This window comes from Nansenia antarctica (assembly GCF_963989245.1).
Source record: "Nansenia antarctica genome assembly, chromosome: 7".
NCBI classification, from domain to species: domain Eukaryota; kingdom Metazoa; phylum Chordata; class Actinopteri; order Argentiniformes; family Microstomatidae; genus Nansenia; species Nansenia antarctica.
Window position 1 is genome coordinate 52,557,695 of NC_137677.1, and position 19,181 is coordinate 52,576,875.

The 19,181-nt window shown below is 48.0% G+C and overlaps 1 protein-coding gene across 1 annotated transcript in view; it reads right to left on the minus strand.

Annotated features, from left to right (window-relative positions):
- Positions 1-19,181, minus strand: part of clasp1a (cytoplasmic linker associated protein 1a) — a gene marked incomplete at its 5' end in the record, with an annotated part of 69,927 nt that overhangs the window by 12,365 nt on the left and 38,381 nt on the right. Inside the window, 19 exons of the mRNA XM_080537119.1 lie at positions 74-137; positions 531-778; positions 1,308-1,331; positions 1,732-1,835; positions 4,097-4,201; positions 5,689-5,850; positions 6,692-6,718; positions 7,202-7,312; positions 10,136-10,309; positions 10,433-10,479; positions 13,326-13,493; positions 13,972-14,049; positions 14,640-14,699; positions 14,799-14,869; positions 14,974-15,109; positions 15,501-15,646; positions 15,903-15,995; positions 16,232-16,305; positions 16,515-16,661. Coding sequence (XP_080393245.1) covers positions 74-137; positions 531-778; positions 1,308-1,331; positions 1,732-1,835; positions 4,097-4,201; positions 5,689-5,850; positions 6,692-6,718; positions 7,202-7,312; positions 10,136-10,309; positions 10,433-10,479; positions 13,326-13,493; positions 13,972-14,049; positions 14,640-14,699; positions 14,799-14,869; positions 14,974-15,109; positions 15,501-15,646; positions 15,903-15,995; positions 16,232-16,305; positions 16,515-16,661 — 2,039 coding nt within the window. The remainder of the gene's footprint in view (positions 1-73; positions 138-530; positions 779-1,307; positions 1,332-1,731; positions 1,836-4,096; positions 4,202-5,688; positions 5,851-6,691; positions 6,719-7,201; positions 7,313-10,135; positions 10,310-10,432; positions 10,480-13,325; positions 13,494-13,971; positions 14,050-14,639; positions 14,700-14,798; positions 14,870-14,973; positions 15,110-15,500; positions 15,647-15,902; positions 15,996-16,231; positions 16,306-16,514; positions 16,662-19,181) is intronic.

Here is a 19,181-nt window from a genome sequence, read left to right on the forward strand (position 1 = left end):
AATGACTCAATTCATGTTCAGTCTTTGGAAGTGTTCTATCAGACAATGCAGATAAGCCCTTCCTGCCTGATACCTTGCTGTGTGGATCTGCAAACATCCTGGTGAATATCTCACACAGTCTCTTCAGCTCCACTCGGCTGCAACAGACAAACACATTCATCGGCAGCCATTAGACGTCAGGGAGGTTTCATCAAGAGCACCTTGATTACAGAGAGAACATTCGCTGACCTCTCAGGGGAACTCAGAGAGACTCATCTAGCTACAGCTTCTTCTGAGACTCATCTTCCAATGTACCATATGACAGTTTTACACCTGCTCATTAATCAGCTTTACTCCCTCAATTACGAGAGCTACGTAATGACCTTCATGACAGAAAATGACCTTCATGACACAGAATAAATGATAAAGAATATGCCTAGTATTTCAAATCCTGCCAGCAGCCAGTACAACCACCACAAACACAGAACCTACGTTGGTCCAACACCCTCCAAAAAGTCCTGAAAGTCCAGCTGCCATCCCAGTATACACACCTGAGTATCCTTTGGCTCTTGAGAAGGTTCTGCAGTCCCAGCAGCCCCTCCTTTCTCTCAGACCAATTGGAGCTGGCGCAGTGGTTCAGGACCTCTGCCACGTCCTCCGTCTGTCTCAGGTAGTGAGGGATGCTTCCGTTCCGCGAGCCGTACGAACGTTCTGAGCAGGCGCTGGACGCATCACTGTTGGCGCCGTCATCGTCAGAGTAGATCCCTGGAGACTCATACCTCCGCCTCATAGGCTTACGCTGTGGAGAGGAGAAGTGGAAACGTTGAATGGACAATTCAGGTGTAATGGGATGTAAGTGGGAGAGGGTAGAAGTCAAGAGGAAAAGGTTTGGGCTCTGAAACTCCATGGAGTAGGATTCGATGGGCTACCATGCAGAATTCCTATAAGGATGCCATTTGCAATTAGGTAGCCATGCTGTTTGTTCCATTGATATGATAGATTCCTTCTCATTTGGTCTTGGATGCAACTACTAATTTCAACTTCATATGGACAAACCATGAGTTGTTAAACAGAATGATGCGAGAATAATGCAATGGACCATGTTTCGTAACATAGAAAAAATAATTGACACATTTATTATAGAAGAAGTTAAACAATGATGATGGGATGCAATTAGGACAAAAATGAAGAACGAGAAATGTTTTGGTAGAGTTGGAAACTGCAAGTCAATGATTTAAACCTGACAGAAACATTCATTGATCAAAAATGATCTTTTTTGATTAGTGAAAATAATGAATTTACGAACAGTATGCAAATTGAACAACTACCTTATTCCTGGCGTCTCCTAATAGCTGAATTGGTTAAAGATAACCAAGAAGGAAAGAGGAAAGAGTGATATTTTAAAGGGTGTCCAGAAATGTTTTTACAGTGCTTGTTGGGTAAGACATCTTCAAATCCATACAACAAAACGATTGTAGTTAAACATTCTACATACGTATGAGTCATTGTTCCTGAACATTTTCCCGATAGCCTCTGCTTTTACCACACACAACTACTTATTAGCAATGGTTTTATGTAATTTATATTTGACTACACTCAGTGTTTTATTTTCTGACATAGAAAGCCCCCCCCCCCCACATCGCCCCACAGTGAGGATGCAGACATGTAATCCCTCATCCATTAACTGACATGTAATGAGGAACTAACCTGTGTATTGAGAACTGGCAGCTGTGGGATTCATTGGTGACTTACCAGAGCATCTGCGACAGCTGCCTCAACCTCAGTCCCAGTATTGAGGACCCTCATGGCATTGACAGAGGCAGAGATTCTGGCCTGGTGGATCAGTCCATACCGGTCTGGGGAGGAGGAAAGGGAGAGAAGAGGGTGAGTAAGGGTCAGGGGAGAGAGCACACAGGGTTACAGGAACTTACCTCAAAGAAAAAGCCCAATCAATGACTTCATGTTCCAGCCAAGATACAGGGCAAAATGACAATGGTGACGATTATGGGGAAATTATTATTGCTGTAATATGCCAGCAATTCTTAATGCAGTGAGATGAGTGCTTGAGCCATACTGAGCCCATATGCATTTATGATCATTACACAAACACATTGTAAGAAAGAGAAAAATAAGAGCAACGTAAAATCACCAAAAGCTTGGAGTTTTACTGATGTGTGAAAAAAGAGCTCTAAAAGATGAAAAGGCCCCAACCACCAAAAGAAATCATCAGAGAACGATAAATTAAATCATTTGAAACACCTGGTGAAGAACGAAGAAAAAAGATGCTGAGACTCTGAAAGACAATATTGTACAAATACAATACAATAGCCTACATCATAGAATGCACAAATGATTCACCAACAGCGGCTAACCATACAGCTTAACTCATATGCAGATGGAAACAGGCTTTATGGCAGTGTGAGGCAACCAAATATCGTTCAAATAAAATAAGGAAACAGAGTAGAAGCAGATGACCACGGCACTATGACAGTATGACACTATGACAGTATGACACTATGACAGACAGTATGACAGTATGACACTATGATAGTATGACACTATGACAAGGTCATTCAATGGAAAACAGAATCTTCATCAGAAAACGCAAATCTATTGAAGCTACTGACAGAACCATCTGTCAAATTAAACACGGTTAGCAAATAAAGCAGAGGCTTAATAACAGAAAGCAACAACAGGAGCAGCACTGAGATGAAATGAAATATGACATCAAATAACCAAACCATACCAATAGCAGCACATCTCACAGCCAAATGATACGCATATGACAACACATTACCTCCACAAAGCTTTTGCATGAAAACTTAATAGGCTAGGTGCACGATCTCCACTACTTCCTGAAAGGCACCTTGCATGAACACATCCTGTCTCACTCTATTGGTTTAATTGATTAATCAGCTGTGCACTGTGTGTTCCAACAGTTTATCGCACAGCTGATTAATCAATTAAACCAATAGATGAGACAGGATATGTTCATGCAAGGTGCCTTTCAGGAAGTAGTGGAGATCGTGCACCTAGCCTATTGAAGAAATGAGTACAAAACTTCCCCCTTCACATGCTATTGTAAATGTAGCCCTACTTTCTGATATGGAGAATCTATCTATTGTTAATTCCCTATAATGCTATCGTCCTGTACTGTATTTTGCTAAAACACAGTGGATTGCATCATGAAGAATGGGAGATTTTGCTCTCTGTCGCCCCCGAGGGGGCTCCTCACAATACTGCACTGTGGATACATGCTGGCGTACTCGCTACGAGGGGGTTGCATGCAGTTCACCTGACTGGCCCGCGGGGTCGGACGTGGACAGAGCACTGGTAGAGCGGGAGTGACGTCGGGAAGCTGCAGGGCACAGGAGTGACACCGGGGGATGGGGGGAGGGGGGTTAGTGAAAGGTGACAGGTGCTGTCCTTGGGAGCAGACTCAGTGGCTGCATTTCATCGACTATGACCAACCAACCAACCACATCTATACGAAGGATAGGGAGGTAATCCCACATGCATCCCCTATCACACATGCCACCATGTTTGTCTCCCATGACAAAGCAGTGACCACATATCACTTTGCTGTGATGCCACAGGATTACAGTCAACATTGAGAAGCGGAAGATGCATCAGTTATGGACACTGAATGTGATGACCCACACACTGTCGCTGCCTTTTTTCCTCTGCCATTTGGTTAAGATCTAATATAAGACGTCCCAAATTCTGTTCCGACTACATTCTTTAATTCACACAGGCAAAAGGCACAAACATTAGTCTCGTTGATAGAAAGTACATTCAATCCAGAGATCACTTAGCATAAAAATGCTAACATTTGAACTATTTCATACACAAAGAAAGAAAGAAAAAAAACGAAACTTATGGACAGTTGCATTACAAAAAGTAGAGCATTCCCAAAACGTGAGACGGACAGTGCAGAGTTTACAGTGGAACCTAGACAGGGTTAAGAGCATGCAGAGAAGAGGAGAGGAAAGGAGGAGGGTTGATCCCCAGTGGCGGGAGGTACGGGGTGATCTCCTGGAGGTCCTGAGGTGTACAAGCAGGTTGGGGGGCTGGGCTCGCCTACAGGCCTCCTGTCTGTTCTGGTACTGGTACTCACCCAGAGGAGTGAAGCCCCGAGCGGGGCTGGTGTCGCGGCTGCTCTCACGACTGGTGTCGCGGCTGCACCCCTGACTCATGCTGGGGCGGGGGATACGGCTCCGGGCTAGCGTGCGGTAGGGAAGAGCAGCAGGAAGAACAGCTTTACCACACAGCCTGGCTGTCAGGTCAGAACACAGGTTAGGTGTTAGTGAGGCCTGGGCTGGGTGAGAGGAGGGCAGAGTAGAGGTGAGGATCAGGTCTGGACTCGGGGGGTCAGGGGATAGAGGCTGGTGGTAGTCCAGTGTAGGTGAGATTATTAGACATTCAAAGCAGTCAGTGTTTACATGGCTGTGTTATTTCATGAGAAGGATTAGATTGCCTGTGAAGAGATTACCAGTTCGACCATTTGTAATAACAGACATACAGTATATACAGTATATACACACACAAATGAACAAAAGTAGATTATTTAAGAAACTAAAAGAGGGTAAAAAGTCAACCCACCAAAATAAATTAAACACTAAATCATGGTTACCGTCTTATTAGTGATCACGCGTTAAAACAAAAATATAAACAAAACATTGTCTGAAAACAAAATAAAACGTAAACTCAAAGACATTTTTTAATACAAGACTTTGAATCAAAATCGGTTTCATTGTCACGAACAATGAACAAACTGCGCAATATCAAACTGTCACAATTAAGTGAATTCTGATTTCATGTTGAATTTCTTCCATGGACAGGTATAAAAAGGCAGCCCTCCAAAACAGAAAGATGATGCCATCTTTCATCACAGACTGACAAGACAGACAGACCGACAGACCGACAGACAGACAGACAGACAGACAGACAGGGTGACCTCAGCATAGAGTCAGACAGACACTGATAAGAAGCCAAGATGGAAGGAGCTGGTTGGTCAGCCCTGACAACGATGAACTAGGCGGGCCAATCAATCACAGTCATACGACTGAGGGGAGGGGGTAGTGACTCAGACGGACACAAAGCTCATCCATGGACTCATCTTTTCCCTGAAAGTGGAAGCACCCCGTTGATGTGTTCAGCCTGGACGACGTGATGCTAACAGACGGGAAATCCCTCCACGAACATGGAGGTTTACATGGGAGGATGCTACTTACCCTGAGGGATTCTACAAATAAAGGACGGACTATGGTCATTCTTCATCCTTTACAGAGGCCCTGTCTATTAACAAGACCTTCATCTAGGATTCTAGTGTGACCCATTCCAGACTTATATGGTACCACATCAATGACAATGACGCACGCCACTGGTCCTTGCTTACAAGTCTTTAGTAAGTTTGTGTTATATTTCAAACCCGGAACACCAAGGTAATGTGCCAGTGTGTTTGTGTTTGAATGTAGTATGAGATTATCTGTACGGCACTTGATGAAGATAGTGAGTGAGCCGTCACTGTGTTGCGCAGATATCAATGTGTTTTTGACACATGCAAGTGTGAGGTATGTTATTCATCAGCATGTGCGCTGTATGTTGTAAGCATGTGTGTGTATGGGTGATATTGTGTGTATTGTACAGTGTGTATCTGACATGTGTGTGCAGTCTGGGTCCAGTTCTGGCCCACACCTATGGCCTTACCTACACCCAGCCTGCTGGGACTGGTCTCGCGGCTGCAGCCTTGGCTCCGGGGGACCCTCATCCTCTTGTCCACGGGGGTGGTGGTGGCCGAGAGCGTGGTTCTGTGGACCCTGCCGTAGCTGTGACCCAGCAGCTTCCCCGGGGAGTTGGAGCGGCTGCCGGCTGTAGGAGGGACACACAAGGCCCGCGGTCAGAGGACTCCGACAGGACAGGGACAGACAGGACCCACTGCGCCCCCTTATAGACGGGTCACAGCAACGCAACGCTCCTTGGCATGCAGGGAGGTTTCTGTCACGACTCAAAGCTGAATTCCATATTCCTCTTTTTTAGGGAACATTGCACTGGCTTTATATTTGATTCACTATGTTGCTTCAATAGCAGTGGTTTTATATAGTATAGTTAAGTCTGAATACAGTATATAGGGTGCCACTGTCATGGTAAGTGCCTTAGTGATGGCATTCTCCATCCTATTGTACCAGAGGTGCTGCAGATTCACAAGGTTATCACAGACATGGGATTTCAGCTTTGATGGGATAGGGACAAACAGATAGATACAGACAGACAAACAGACAAGGTGGGTTTCATCCAGGTTCTAACTGGGCTGTGGGAGAACATACCAGAGCACAACAACAACAACAACAACAACAACAACAACAACAACAACATTGGCATCAACAACAAAGACGTATGAAGTTCAGACAACCTATATAGACAACAACTGACACTGACACTATACATGTAACAACTGACACAAAAACAGCACGATAAGGCAATGTTGAGGTGGAATCCAAACTGTTTTCCGGACTGTGAAAAATATAATGACAATAATAATACAGGCACTTGTAGTTGGGGATTGGAGCATGCTGGTATGAAATGAGGCTTGAAACTAAAAAGATGACTTGACATGCGGACTGCAGAGGTCTGCAGAGTTCTGCAGAGGAAGGGGTGGGACGAGGGACTGAGGAGGCTTGGCTCTGATTGGATGAAGTCGGGGCCTTACCACCGGCAGTGGGGTTAGCTGATCTGGATCCTGGGTTATGGAAGCGAGCCGCGGGGACAGGTGAAAATAAACCGGTCAATGTGACAGAAGTGTTTACCCAGCATGCACCAGGCCAGATGTTAACTGTCTGTGCATGTTACTCGTGCATAACCATTGACGCCTCTCTCCTCGACACAGATAGAGGAAATAAAACACTCCACACACACACCCACCCACACCCACACCCACACCCACACACACCCACACACACACACACACCCACACCCTGTAAGAGGGTGCACTAAAAGTGACTCCAGTTGCTTCAGGACATTGTGTTATGTGTTATGAAAGACATCACGCAGACGAGATCAATTCGGGAGCACCTAGTATGACCTCACAACAAGCAGGCCATACTGAGGGTGTGAATGAGAGTGAAAAAGTGGGAATGACAGGATCCTCTGTGCTCAGACTCTGTGTGTGTGTGTGTGTGTGTGTGTGTGTGTGTGTGAGGGGGGTGTCTGTCTGAGTACTTACGCTGGGACTGGGAAACCACTTTTGCTCGGCTGCGCCCCCTGCTGTCTGTGACCGTGACCGGGCTGGCCCCCACGTTGCTCCCAGAGCTCTGCCTCCTGGTACGCACACGGCCTGGACGTCACAACACACGGAGAGAGACGGACCCACAGAGAGAGTGAGATGAGGCCACTGCACAGTACACCCAGCTGTGTGTCACTGTTCACCACAACACCAGACACTGAAGAACATGTCATATTTAAAGACAGTGGATAACCTTGACGGTGAGCGGAGAGAATCTCCTGAAAAACACAGGGAGAGACAGACACACTGAACATCGCCGCATTCTCACAAACATCAATCATTCAGGGGCTCCGTCTAACATGCAGTGGGATCTGAAAATGTTTGCCTGACTGACACAACATCATGAACTAACACGACTAGCCGATCGGAGTATGCCTCCAAGTGCGTCTTACACATTCATTAACATTTGATTGAATTGCCACTCTCATACTTGATGAGATGCGACCAAGTCATGTTCCTGAAATGCCAGCTAAGACTGAGACTGGTAAAAAAAAAAAGGAATTGGGGCCATTTTGATGTTGTCCGCTGCTCATGTTGGAGTGTAATCCCCCAAAAAGCTCATCTTTTTCATCAGAAGTCTCTAATTTGAGACTGCGGCGTCCAGGCTTGTGTCCAGCACGGTGGTCAATAATGGGTCTTACCACAGTCTGTCTTCAAAAGCTATGTGATACAACATGGGCACGTACAATCCTGTGACCTTCATTCCATTGGAGGATGATTGACCGGCCAGCGCCAGTGGAAGAATGTAACGCTGTATGTACATACACTTCACAATAGAATATGAAATAGCCCTTAGAAAACAAAGTCTATAACGTGTTTCACTCTGAAATCAAGATAATGATAACAGGAGATAACAGTACCGAGGGAGTGATGTACACATGGGGAATAAGATGTACATAGATCACCATGAGGAGGAGCAGTAAAGTGACCTCTGACCCCTCATTCAGACCACTCACCAACAACTGAGGCAAGTCTCACTCTATGGAACAGTCACCTTCACACACAGAGTCCTCCTGTTCTGTGGTAACAAAATAGGCATCTAATCACTGTCGTAATCAACCAATATAACGGCGTGCTGATAAAGAGCCGTCAGGTAGTTGCAATGCCCAATAGGTTAAACATAATGTGACAGCGGCTGGTGAAAGGGGGGAACAAGTCGGCAACCAAGCAAAATGTTCAGAAAACCGGACATACATTTCAACGTTGTCCAAAATCCACGACACACACTGGGCTAGTTAAGACAATATATTGCAATGCAATGTATTCGGTGAGTAATCCCCACTGCTACCTAGTTAACTATAACGCTACTTTACATTGTTAGCAGGCTCACAAAACAAGCGTTATTAGTTAGTGTTAGTTGACTAGCGAGTGTGTCGTTGATTTTCAACAACGCTGAAAGGTATTTACGCTGATATTTTTCTAAATAAATGTCTGAACATTAAATCGGCTGCCGGCTTGTTACCCATTTCACCAGCAAATGTCACCTATTCAGAAAGACAGGGTTTACTACAGACATAAAGAGACGCAGACATCCAGAAGGGGGATGGTGACTGAGATGGAAATCTCTACAGGTAGTCCCAAGTCGTAGACAGTGGGTCCACTCTGATTCCCATGCTCTCTAAGTGCCCTAACTCTAACTTGAGATCCGCGCCCATAAGTCAAACGGCTTGAGCTAATCTCTAACTGATCTCAATGCTTGATTTGTGTGAAGGAAAGAGTTAGGCACACAGATCTCAAGTTATGATTCGGGCCTAAATGATGAACACCATAAGGTCATTGATAACCCTTTCTTGCAAAAGAAAAGCAATTATTTGAAACGAATATGACATTATAGACCTGATCTTGAGGTGCATCAAATGATGGTTTGAGTTACAGGGGACACTAGTTGTTAGGGAGAAGGTACAGAAGACCATGCAGACAGTCCATGCAGTTCTACAGATGACCACCGGGTACGTTGGAGTGTAAACGTAAAAGGGGGGGCAAGGACAGACAAGAGTCAGGAGGGGAGGGAGAGGGCGGGAGGGGGGGCAGCCGTTAAGAGCCCCCGACAGACGCAGAACACACAGACACACACGCACACACACACACGCGCGCTCACACACGCGCTCACACACGCGCACGCACGCACATACAAACACACACACACACACACACACACACACACACACACACACACATCTTACCATCAGTTTTACCGGGCGTGCCGTCTTTAGGCATTTACAAAGGCAGAGGGGGCGGCGAGTGGGAGGAGAGGTATAGAGGAAGACGTTAGTACCAGTTAGGCAGGAGAGTGAGTGTGTGGGAGGAAGAGGGCTTATTAGTCATGACCATTAGATCCACAGGGACGCTTTGGACAAGAACCGAGGAAGGCATTGGTTCTCGTCTTCCTTGAGAGGTTCAAAGAGAGTACCCAATTGCACAGTGATGAGAGTGAGTGGAAAGTTTGTCATCAGTGGTTATTTATGGACTTCAACGTTAGTCCAAAAATTAAAAATTATAATTATCAGGCAGTTTACGAGGGAAACTGAACACGTGGCCTTTTATCTGTTCCTCTTCACAGCACAACTTAATGATGTCTACAGCAGCCATTAGATTTATTATATCCCCGTTTTGGCCATAAAAGCCAGTGATTTTCATACCTTTTTCAAAATCTTCCTAATTAAAAGTTTGAGAGATGACTTTTCTAGAATTGGGATTCCTGTGGTCACAACATTATAACAAAGTGCTGGCTTGACATGGTGGGGCTGGGCTTGGGCCCAATATAGCTACAGATAGTACAGCCCCTTAGGAGGGGAGTAGGAGGGAGTGGTGGGTGTTGTAAGGGACCCTGGCCGTAGAGCGTGGGCAGTGAGGGGTGTTGAGGTGGAGGTTTACCTAGAGAGGCGTAGGACCCTGGGGGCAGGGCTGCGGCGGAGCTGAACGGAGCTGCGGAGGGCACGGTGGAGAGGCGGGACTTGGCGCTTGCCGCGGCGTTCACGTCGATGTCGCTGCGGGAGCGCTGGAGGGAGCCGCCGGGATTCGACGACACCCGAGAGCTCACCATCTTACCTGGGACGAGGGGCTCAAATGTCAACACCTCCGAAATAGCACATACATTAGAAAACGGTGACATGGAATTAATGCATATCGAATGACATTTCACATTGAGGGGAAAAAAAACGGTTCTCTTACTCCTTGTCATGCTGCCTCCTATCACACTCTTGACAGACAGGGGCCGGCTGAGGAGAGAGGGCATTCGGAGGTTAATACAACACTGCATCCCTGTGTGTCAAACCACCCCTCCATGAGAGAGCAGGGTGTGGGCTAGCAAAGGACTTGAACTCAACCCCTAACAACCCCCGTAGGATTGGTTAACTTTGTCATTTGCTAGAGTCTACTCACATAACAACTGTAAGAGCATTGACATTTGTGACAGCAGCTGGTGAAACCGGGAACAAGTCGCCAAACAAATCAAAATGTTCAGACTTTTATTCTAAAAAAAGTGACGCTGAAATGTATTTAATTTTTCTGAATAAAAGTCGGAACGGTCCGTTAGTTGGCGACTCGTTCCCGATTTCATCAGCTGCTGTCACATTTGTGAGCGATTCCAATTGTTGATGTCCAGGGGAGGTAAGAGGCAGAGGCATGGGTCTGGACACTAGCCTGGGTCTGGACACTAGCATGGGTCTGGACACTAGCCTGGGTCTGGACACTAGCATGGGTCTGGACACTAGCATGGGTCTGGACACTAGCATGGGTCTGGACACTAGCCTGGGTCTGGACACTAGCCTGGGTCTGGACACTAGCATGGGTCTGGACACTAGCCTGGGTCTGGACACTAGCCTGGGTCTGGACACTAGCATGGGTCTGGACACTAGCATGGGTCTGGACACTAGCATGGGTCTGGACACTAGCCTGGGTCTGGACACTAGCATGGGTCTGGACTAGCATGGGTCTGGACTAGCATGGGTCTGGACACTAGCCTGGGTCTGGACACTAGCCTGGGTCTGGACACTAGCCTGGGTCTGGACACTAGCGCCCCCAATGATGTCAGGAAAGGCCTCCTCAGAGAAGGATGACTTCACACTCTCTAAACACACACTCATCATCACAGACGCTACTCTGGTGCATCAGATACGGATCGTTGGCCCACGTTGGCCCCCAGCACGGTGAGCTGCCTAAACGACTACCGCCCGGTGGCACTCACACCAATCATCATGAAGTGCTTCGAGAAACTAGTCCGGGCCCACATACTCACACGCCTCCCGCCCAACCTGGATCCATACCAGTTCGCCTACAGAGCCCACAGGTCCACAGAGGACGCCATAGCGACGACTCTCCACGCCACTCTATCCCACCTGGAGAGGGGAAACAGCTACGCGAGACTGCTCTTCGTGGACTTCAGCTCCGCCTTTAACACCATCCTTCCAGACAGGCTAGTGACCAAACTACTAGACCTGGGTCTATCACACTCTATATGTGCGTGGATCAAGGACTTCCTGACCAACCGCCCCCAGAGGGTGCGGGTGGGCCCCCACACCTCCACAGCCCTCAGCCTCAGCACTGGGTCACCCCAGGGCTGCGTGCTAAGCCCCATCCTCTACAACCTCTACACCCACGACTTCACCCCCATCCACCCCAGCAACTACATCGTAAAGTTTGCAGACGACACCACCGTGGTGGGATGTATCTCGGGGGGGGACGAGGCGGCGTACAGGGATGAGGTAGAGCAATTGAGCAAGCTGTGCAAGGTAAACAACCTGCTGCTAAACAAGTCAAAGACCCAGGAACTCATCGTAGACTACAGGAGGAAAAAGTCCGAGATCCTGCCCCTGCTCATCGACGGAGAGAGCGTAGAGATGGTCTCAAACCTCCGTTTCCTGGGACACATCATACGGGATGACCTGGCCTGGAAGGACAACACTAAAGGCACCATCAAGAGGGCACAACAGCGGCTATACACCCTGAGATGCCTCAAGAAACAACACAGCAAGCAGGAGATGCTGGTGGCCTTCTACCACGGCGCAGTGGAGAGCATCCTCACCTTCGGCATCTCCAACTGGTACCACAGCTGCACGGCAGCGGAGAGAAACGATCTACAGAGAGTCGTGAGAACAGCACAGGGGATCACCGGCGCCACCCTCCCCTCTCTGGAGAAGCTGTACGAAACACGCTGTCTCAGGAGGGCCTCCAAGATCTCCAAGGACCCGACCCACCCTGGGCACGAACACTTTGTCAAGCTGCCCTCGAACAGGAGGTACAGGACCCCGGCCGCTAAGACAAACAGACTGAAGAACTGCTTCTACCACAGGGCCGTCAAGGCCCTGAACACAGAAAAGGCCTAAGTTCTGGGCCCAGGACAAGTCCGGACGGATTGTAAATGGCAGCTAGTGCTGAGGCACAAACATGTACATTTTCAAGCCTGCAAACTGTGACACTTTAAAAAAATGTGAAAAAATACTTTCTTGTGCAATATGACAACCCTAGTTGACTATCTGTGCAGTATAGTACAGTGGATTGTGTACATAGCCTCTATTGATGTAAACCAGCTTTTTATCTTCTTGTGATTTTATGCATCTATGCTTTTTCAAAATGTGTTTCTTTTTCCTTTCTTAAACACCAGGGGAGCCTCCCCTCCTAAATTTCGTTGTTTGGTACCTGTACTGTAACAATGACAAATAAAGTCTATCTATCTATCTATCTATCTGTGGGGACTGACTCGTTAAACTAAATGAATGAATAGAACATAATCAATCTCAGTGTGCACGGCATACCCCCATCTGGTAATGATTACTAACTGGTAAGGATGTTGTATACCAATTACAGACAATGAGGCAGATATATTAGGGGCATCTTCAAATCAATGTTTATATAGCCTTTTAAAACCTCTTTCCACATCATCACCAAGATGTTACAGTGACCCTGTCTTCAATTCTACAACGGCTGTAGACCATAGAAATATTATGACCATATGATGAGTTGTCAATATAGGTTAGACAGCTATAGACATCATGTTCATCAGCTGGATAGAGTCCTGCTTTGGGGAGTGGAGGGAGGAGTAGGGGGTGGTGGTAGGGTGTCTCACTTGAGGCTCTCCTGGGAGCTGGAGGAGGAGCGGTCGGACTGAGGGAGGGACACGATACTGTCAGAACTCTTCAGGTGGGACTGGAGGGCCTTCTGATAGGTCGACTCCAGAGCCTGGAAAAGATGCTCGGCCTCCCGGCTGTAGTGGCCATGGAAACCCCAATAGCACCTGTGGGTGAGGGAGGGACAACCACATGGTCAGAGGTCGCATCGGGGTAAAAAAACAAAAAAACGAAACAACAACAACCAATAAGTACATTACATTTGACATTTTAACCATTTAGCCTTTTATCCAAAGTGAATTACAATTAGAGATTACAGGGACAGTATCCCTGGTGTAACTTAGGGCACACTAGTGGTGGTGTTCCCAGGTGGGATTTCAACTCCTGACCTTCTGATCACCAGTCAAACTCACTATCCAGTAGGCCACCACTACCCCAACCCCAGTACACAGACATGACATTAAAGTCAGACTGTTATAGTAAAAACAGACGCTACAGCAACATATGTGTATATATGTTATCAAGACAGATAGATCAGATATTCAATTAATACTCAATACAAAATAAATGCTTAAACAGTTGAGAAACTCTGTCAACAAATACATTCTCACAAATTCAGCTGTTAAATATAAAAACGGAACTTACCTTCTGGCAACGGATCTGGCCTCCGAGTCGGCATCATGTATCCCTTTCTTGACGGTCTCAGTCAGGATAGCCACGTGCCTGGGGTAGTAAGGAAACATCACTTTAGGAACTCAGGCGGTACCCTCTCCCCTGAGTCTTCTGTCTGCACAAGCTGTTTTCCCTCCCTCTCTCTGTCTCACCACTGTCTTCTCCACTTCTACAGTAGAAGTGGCCACACGGCAGGCTGGTTACATGCCTTTTAAACTCCCCCACGGGGGTTGTCACAGCAACGGCGGAGACGCACCGCCGAGGGTCTGATGGCTCGTTCCAGGCTCATCAATTTAACTTGGCGAGAAGGGCTCATCAGCCGCCTCTTCAGCCAACACCCAACAACTTAAATGTCACATGTGAGAGTAAGAGAGGGAAATAGAACGCGCTGCAGTCTCCCTCTCTCACCCCCCCCCCCCCCCACCCCTGTACAGACTGGATACAGTAGTAGCATATCGTCACCTTCTTAAAATAATGGCTTATGTCATATTTACAAGTTTTGAGAAAAACTGAATAAACTGACCAAATCTAGAATATATGATATTTAGGCAAAACCATAATCTTCCTCAAAAGTGACGTAAGCTATTCTTTTAAGAAGCTTAAGATATAGAAAGAGTTTCAACTGGAAGAAGTGTCCTTACCTCTCCAGTGTGTGTGTCTGCCACTCTAGTAGTAAGAGTTCTAAAAACTCATAACAGCGCCTAGAGGGAAGACAGTAGTTTACATATCACAAGGGGTGAAACCCAGGGAAAAAAAGGCTTGGTTTAGCTTCACACAACAGATGATCCATGCGTTCCTACCTCCTGACAGCCACTGCTTTAGACGTGCAGTTACTGGTGATGATGGGGATGAGACGTGGGTAGTGTGTGAACTGGAAAAAAAGTTTCAGTTTCAGTCAGTTTCACTCCTTGTAGAGAGAGTGTGTGTGTGTGTGTGTGTGTGTGTGTGTGTGTGTGTGTACAGCACAGCTCTTACCCGTAGGATTAGGCGTATGGCGGCCACCCCAGACGTGGCCATGATCTTGGCACTGTTGGGCACCAGGTTGAGGAGGGTGGGCATGACTGTCTCTGCACAGTGGTCAAACTTGTTGCCAAGCAAATATGATAAATGCCTGACCAGACAGAGTGAGAGAATGAGAGTGAGAGTGAGAGTGAGAGAGAGAGAGAGAGAGAGAGAGAGAGAGAGAGAGAGAGAGAGAGAGAGAGAGAGAGAGAGAGAGAAAATAATCAATAGACAACACATAGACCGACAGGCGAGACACAGTTCAGAAATGCCATGGTAAAGTGGTACGGTGGTAAAACATTAACAGGAGAAGCCCGTCTGGCCATCAGCCTGCTGCTCTTCCACTGCGTCTTTGTCCCACCTCATCACAACTACAGTAGGACCCAATGACAGATGGACACCTCACCACAGACTTTGTGTTTACTCTTTTTTGGTTGATTCAAAATCAAAACTATTGTTCTAGGGGGGAGAGAGAGAGAGAGAGGGAGGGGGGTCCTTACCCAAGAGTGATGCACGCCTCTCTCACCACTGTGGAGCGCAGGTCTTTAGCTGACAGCTTCAGCGGGGCCTCCATGAGGCGCAGCTGCTGGGTGAAGCACTCGTACTCCAAAGCTCCAGCCAATAGGAGAGAGCGCACTTTCTTCAGCTATAAGGAGGATAACGCAACCAAAAACAACAACAGTTAACCTAGCGACTAGTCATCCAAAACCAAGGTTTCCCACCGTTTCACCTCCAGGATTCCTACTGACGCATATAGTGTAAGGCGTATACAGTAAGAGGTGGTAAACATGTCCAGGGGGTGATGACAAAATTCATAATGTTGTGGTTATATAAGATGTTTGACTGAATGGCTAAAAAGGGAGATAAGTGGTCAGGTGTATTGTCTGAACACGGCTCCTTACAGCCACGACTCTGTGCTCCCAGTCGTGTTTGTCATCATTCAGAACCTCCCGGAGCTTCGCCATGTTGTCCTCCAGATCTCTGTTCGAATGGATCTGTACAGGAGACAGGCAGACACAGACAGACAGACAGACAGACAGACAGACAGAGACACAGATCAACACCAGGACAGTGGATGGAGCTCCACTTTCAAGTGAGGGTTGACAATGGAACGTGATGTGCATTGTCTTACGACCCCCCCCTACACACACCTGCGTCACCAAAACTACACTGACACTCATCGGTATGGACTGTTATGCCATAGGACAACGGGGTGCGTGTAGTGCAGTACCTGGACAGACGGAGCATCCTCAAAGGCTTTCATGAAGTCCTCCTCATCCACGGCACCAGCAGCCACATCTTTACCTGAGAGGGAGAGACGGCCGCATCGTTGCTGCGACAGTTAGCCTAGCACATGTAGCCCTATTCATTGACATACACATTGTGTTAAGGGCTTGGGGATGTGTTGGTTGTGCAGCAAAGACACTTTTAGGTGATGTTTTTGTTTTGATCTAATCTCATTTTAAATGTCATTCCTGTGGACAGCAGTGGTGCTGAGTGCCCACGGTCCTCACTTGAAACCTTGGGTGCCGTGGCGGAGCTGGGCCTGCGGACGGACCCCATGGGCACAGTCCTCCTGCCACTAGGGGGCGCCTTGGAGGAGGACGAGGAGGAGGACCGGCCCCCATCCACAGAATCCTCATCGTCAAAGTTCTTATCTGCTGACACAGACGGAGAAGAAGAGGAAGAAGAAGAACCGCCGTGTTAATCCTAGTTGGATTTGGAGAGAGAGAGTCGTTGGAGAGAGAGAGAGAGAGTCGTTGGAGAGAGAGAGAGAGAGAGAGAGTCGTAGGAGAGAGAGAGAGACAGTCGTTGGAGAGAGAGAGAGTCATTGGAGAGAGAGAGAGTCGTTGGAGAGAGAGAGAGAGAGAGAGTGTCGTGGGTGTAAGGCACCAGGGGGACCTCCGCTCCCAGGGTGAGAATGCGCGTGTCTGGCCGCATCCGTCATCCACTGAGTGTGTTTAATCTGGATTCTCAGAGAGCCGCACGGTCACCTTTCCAATTTTTCAGTCCATGTAAGAGATTATCTCAAACAAATGTGACCCCGGCGAGCTGCCTCCACGCCAGCGTTAGGATAGAGAGCTGTCGGAAACGCAACAATCTAGATCTATACTTCTCTGCTACTAAGACATGAGCACATCGTAACCACTATGAAACAAACAAGCAAGGTATTCTACGGAAGCTTCCCACAGTCTGACCTATGCCATGACAGGGACACCACAGACGAGACACCGATATATACAGACACCTCTCATAAACCAAGCCAGACAAACAACTCCAGGAACAAAGCAACAGGCACTGAGGGTAAAACGCCCCACTCCCAAAATGACAGCCTCAGCCCTGCGTTTTTATCCCTCACCACTCCTCTCCTTCTCTCGTCACACTCACAACCCCTCTCCATCCCTCCATCCCCACTACAGACTGAGACGACTATCCTACCATTACTAAGAAGCTGCTGAGACAGACGCGCACACATGCACACACGCACACACGCACACACGCACACATGCACACACGCACACACGCACGCGGCATAGAAGCACAGACAGAGAGACAAAGAGGCAGACAGGGAGAAAGGGAAAGGGTGTGGGAGAGAAAAAGGGAGGACAGGAGAGGGGGGGGGGACAAATAGATGCGAGAGGGAGATCGCATGACATTGACATATGGGGTTGTGTGAGAGGGATGGAGAGAAACACAGCAAATACAGAATAATAGAGGGAGGAGGAGAGAGATAAAAAGGCTGCACTCTTACGGCCACAGATCTTCTTGCATACCAGCTTCCTCAGCATCATCTCTGTGACGCGCTCTAAAGAGCTCCCTCTCCCCAGTCATCTGCATCAACAGTGTCCGTGTGTGTGCGCATGTGAGAGCGGGTGTGTGTGTGTGTGTGTGTTCAGCCGTGCTACACCAGCTCCCCCTTAAGCCCTCTCTTCGACGTGAGCTGTCAAATGTAATGGTGTCAAACAGCAGTGTGTGTGTGTGTGTGTGTGTGTGTGTGTGTGTATTTGTGTGTGTGTGTGTGTCAGCAGGGACACTTCTGGCCACAGAGGGAGGGGCCAACAGCAGTGAGGTCACCTCCATCAATTGTGTATTATTCAGAGCATTTGAAGTGGAAAAAAACAACAACAAAATAGCCTGCCGTGGTCATCGGAGCATGACATGGCACAATCACTGTGATCATACAGTTATCATCACTCCGCCGTAGCTGAGGTGAAATTACATTGTTGTTCCTTTCATTTGGTTAGGCAGAGACCGGCACGACACTCACCACAACACTATGGGAACTCAAAACGATGCTCTCTCTATTTCCCCTTTAGCTGAGCGTGCTGTGAGACAATCACATCACACCGAGTATCTCTCCCAGACACGGCAGCTTTTTTTCAGTTTCGACAAAAGCAGAATATGTGCCGCTGGTTTGCCTCAGGTGTGCTATATAACATCCCACTGTGCAATATAACATCCCACTGACCCTGCCTCTCCAGTCCCTCTGCTCCGGCATCAATCACACAGAGAGCTCCCGAGACGTGAGAATAAAGCACCGGCGGTAAAACCAGACCTCTCACGTCTGCAGGCTCATGGCTGCTGTGCCTTATTGCTGTGGGTGTGGGGATGGACGCTAGTTATAGCCCCCCCCCCCCGGCTCTCTAGCTCTCACCACCCCTTGCGTTGGTTATTGATGAGAACAACAGTATGGGGGGCTAACTCCCAGTGGGGAGGCAGGCTACTGTTGTTGTACCAGAGAGACAGGGAGGGGACAGGCTACTGTTGTTGTACCAGAGGGACAGGGAGGGGACAGGCTACTGTTGTTGTACCAGAGAGACAGGGAGGGGACAGGCTAGTGTTGTTGTACCAGAGGGACAGGGAGGGGACAGGCTACTGTTGTTGTACCAGAGGGACAGGGAGGGGACAGGCTACTGTTGTTGTACCAGAGAGACACGGAGGGGACAGGCTACTGCTGTTGTACCAGAGGGACAGGGAGGGGACAGGCTACTGTTGTTGTACCAGAGGGACAGGGAGGGGACAGGCTACTGCTGTTGTACCAGAGGGACAGGGAGGGGACAGGCTACTGTTGTTGTACCAGAGGGACAGGGAGGGGACAGCCGCTGCAGCATGTGAAATGCCTCAACCCTCTCTCCCCTCAGTAACATGGCAGCGTCATCCCAACAGCATCCAGCGCAATT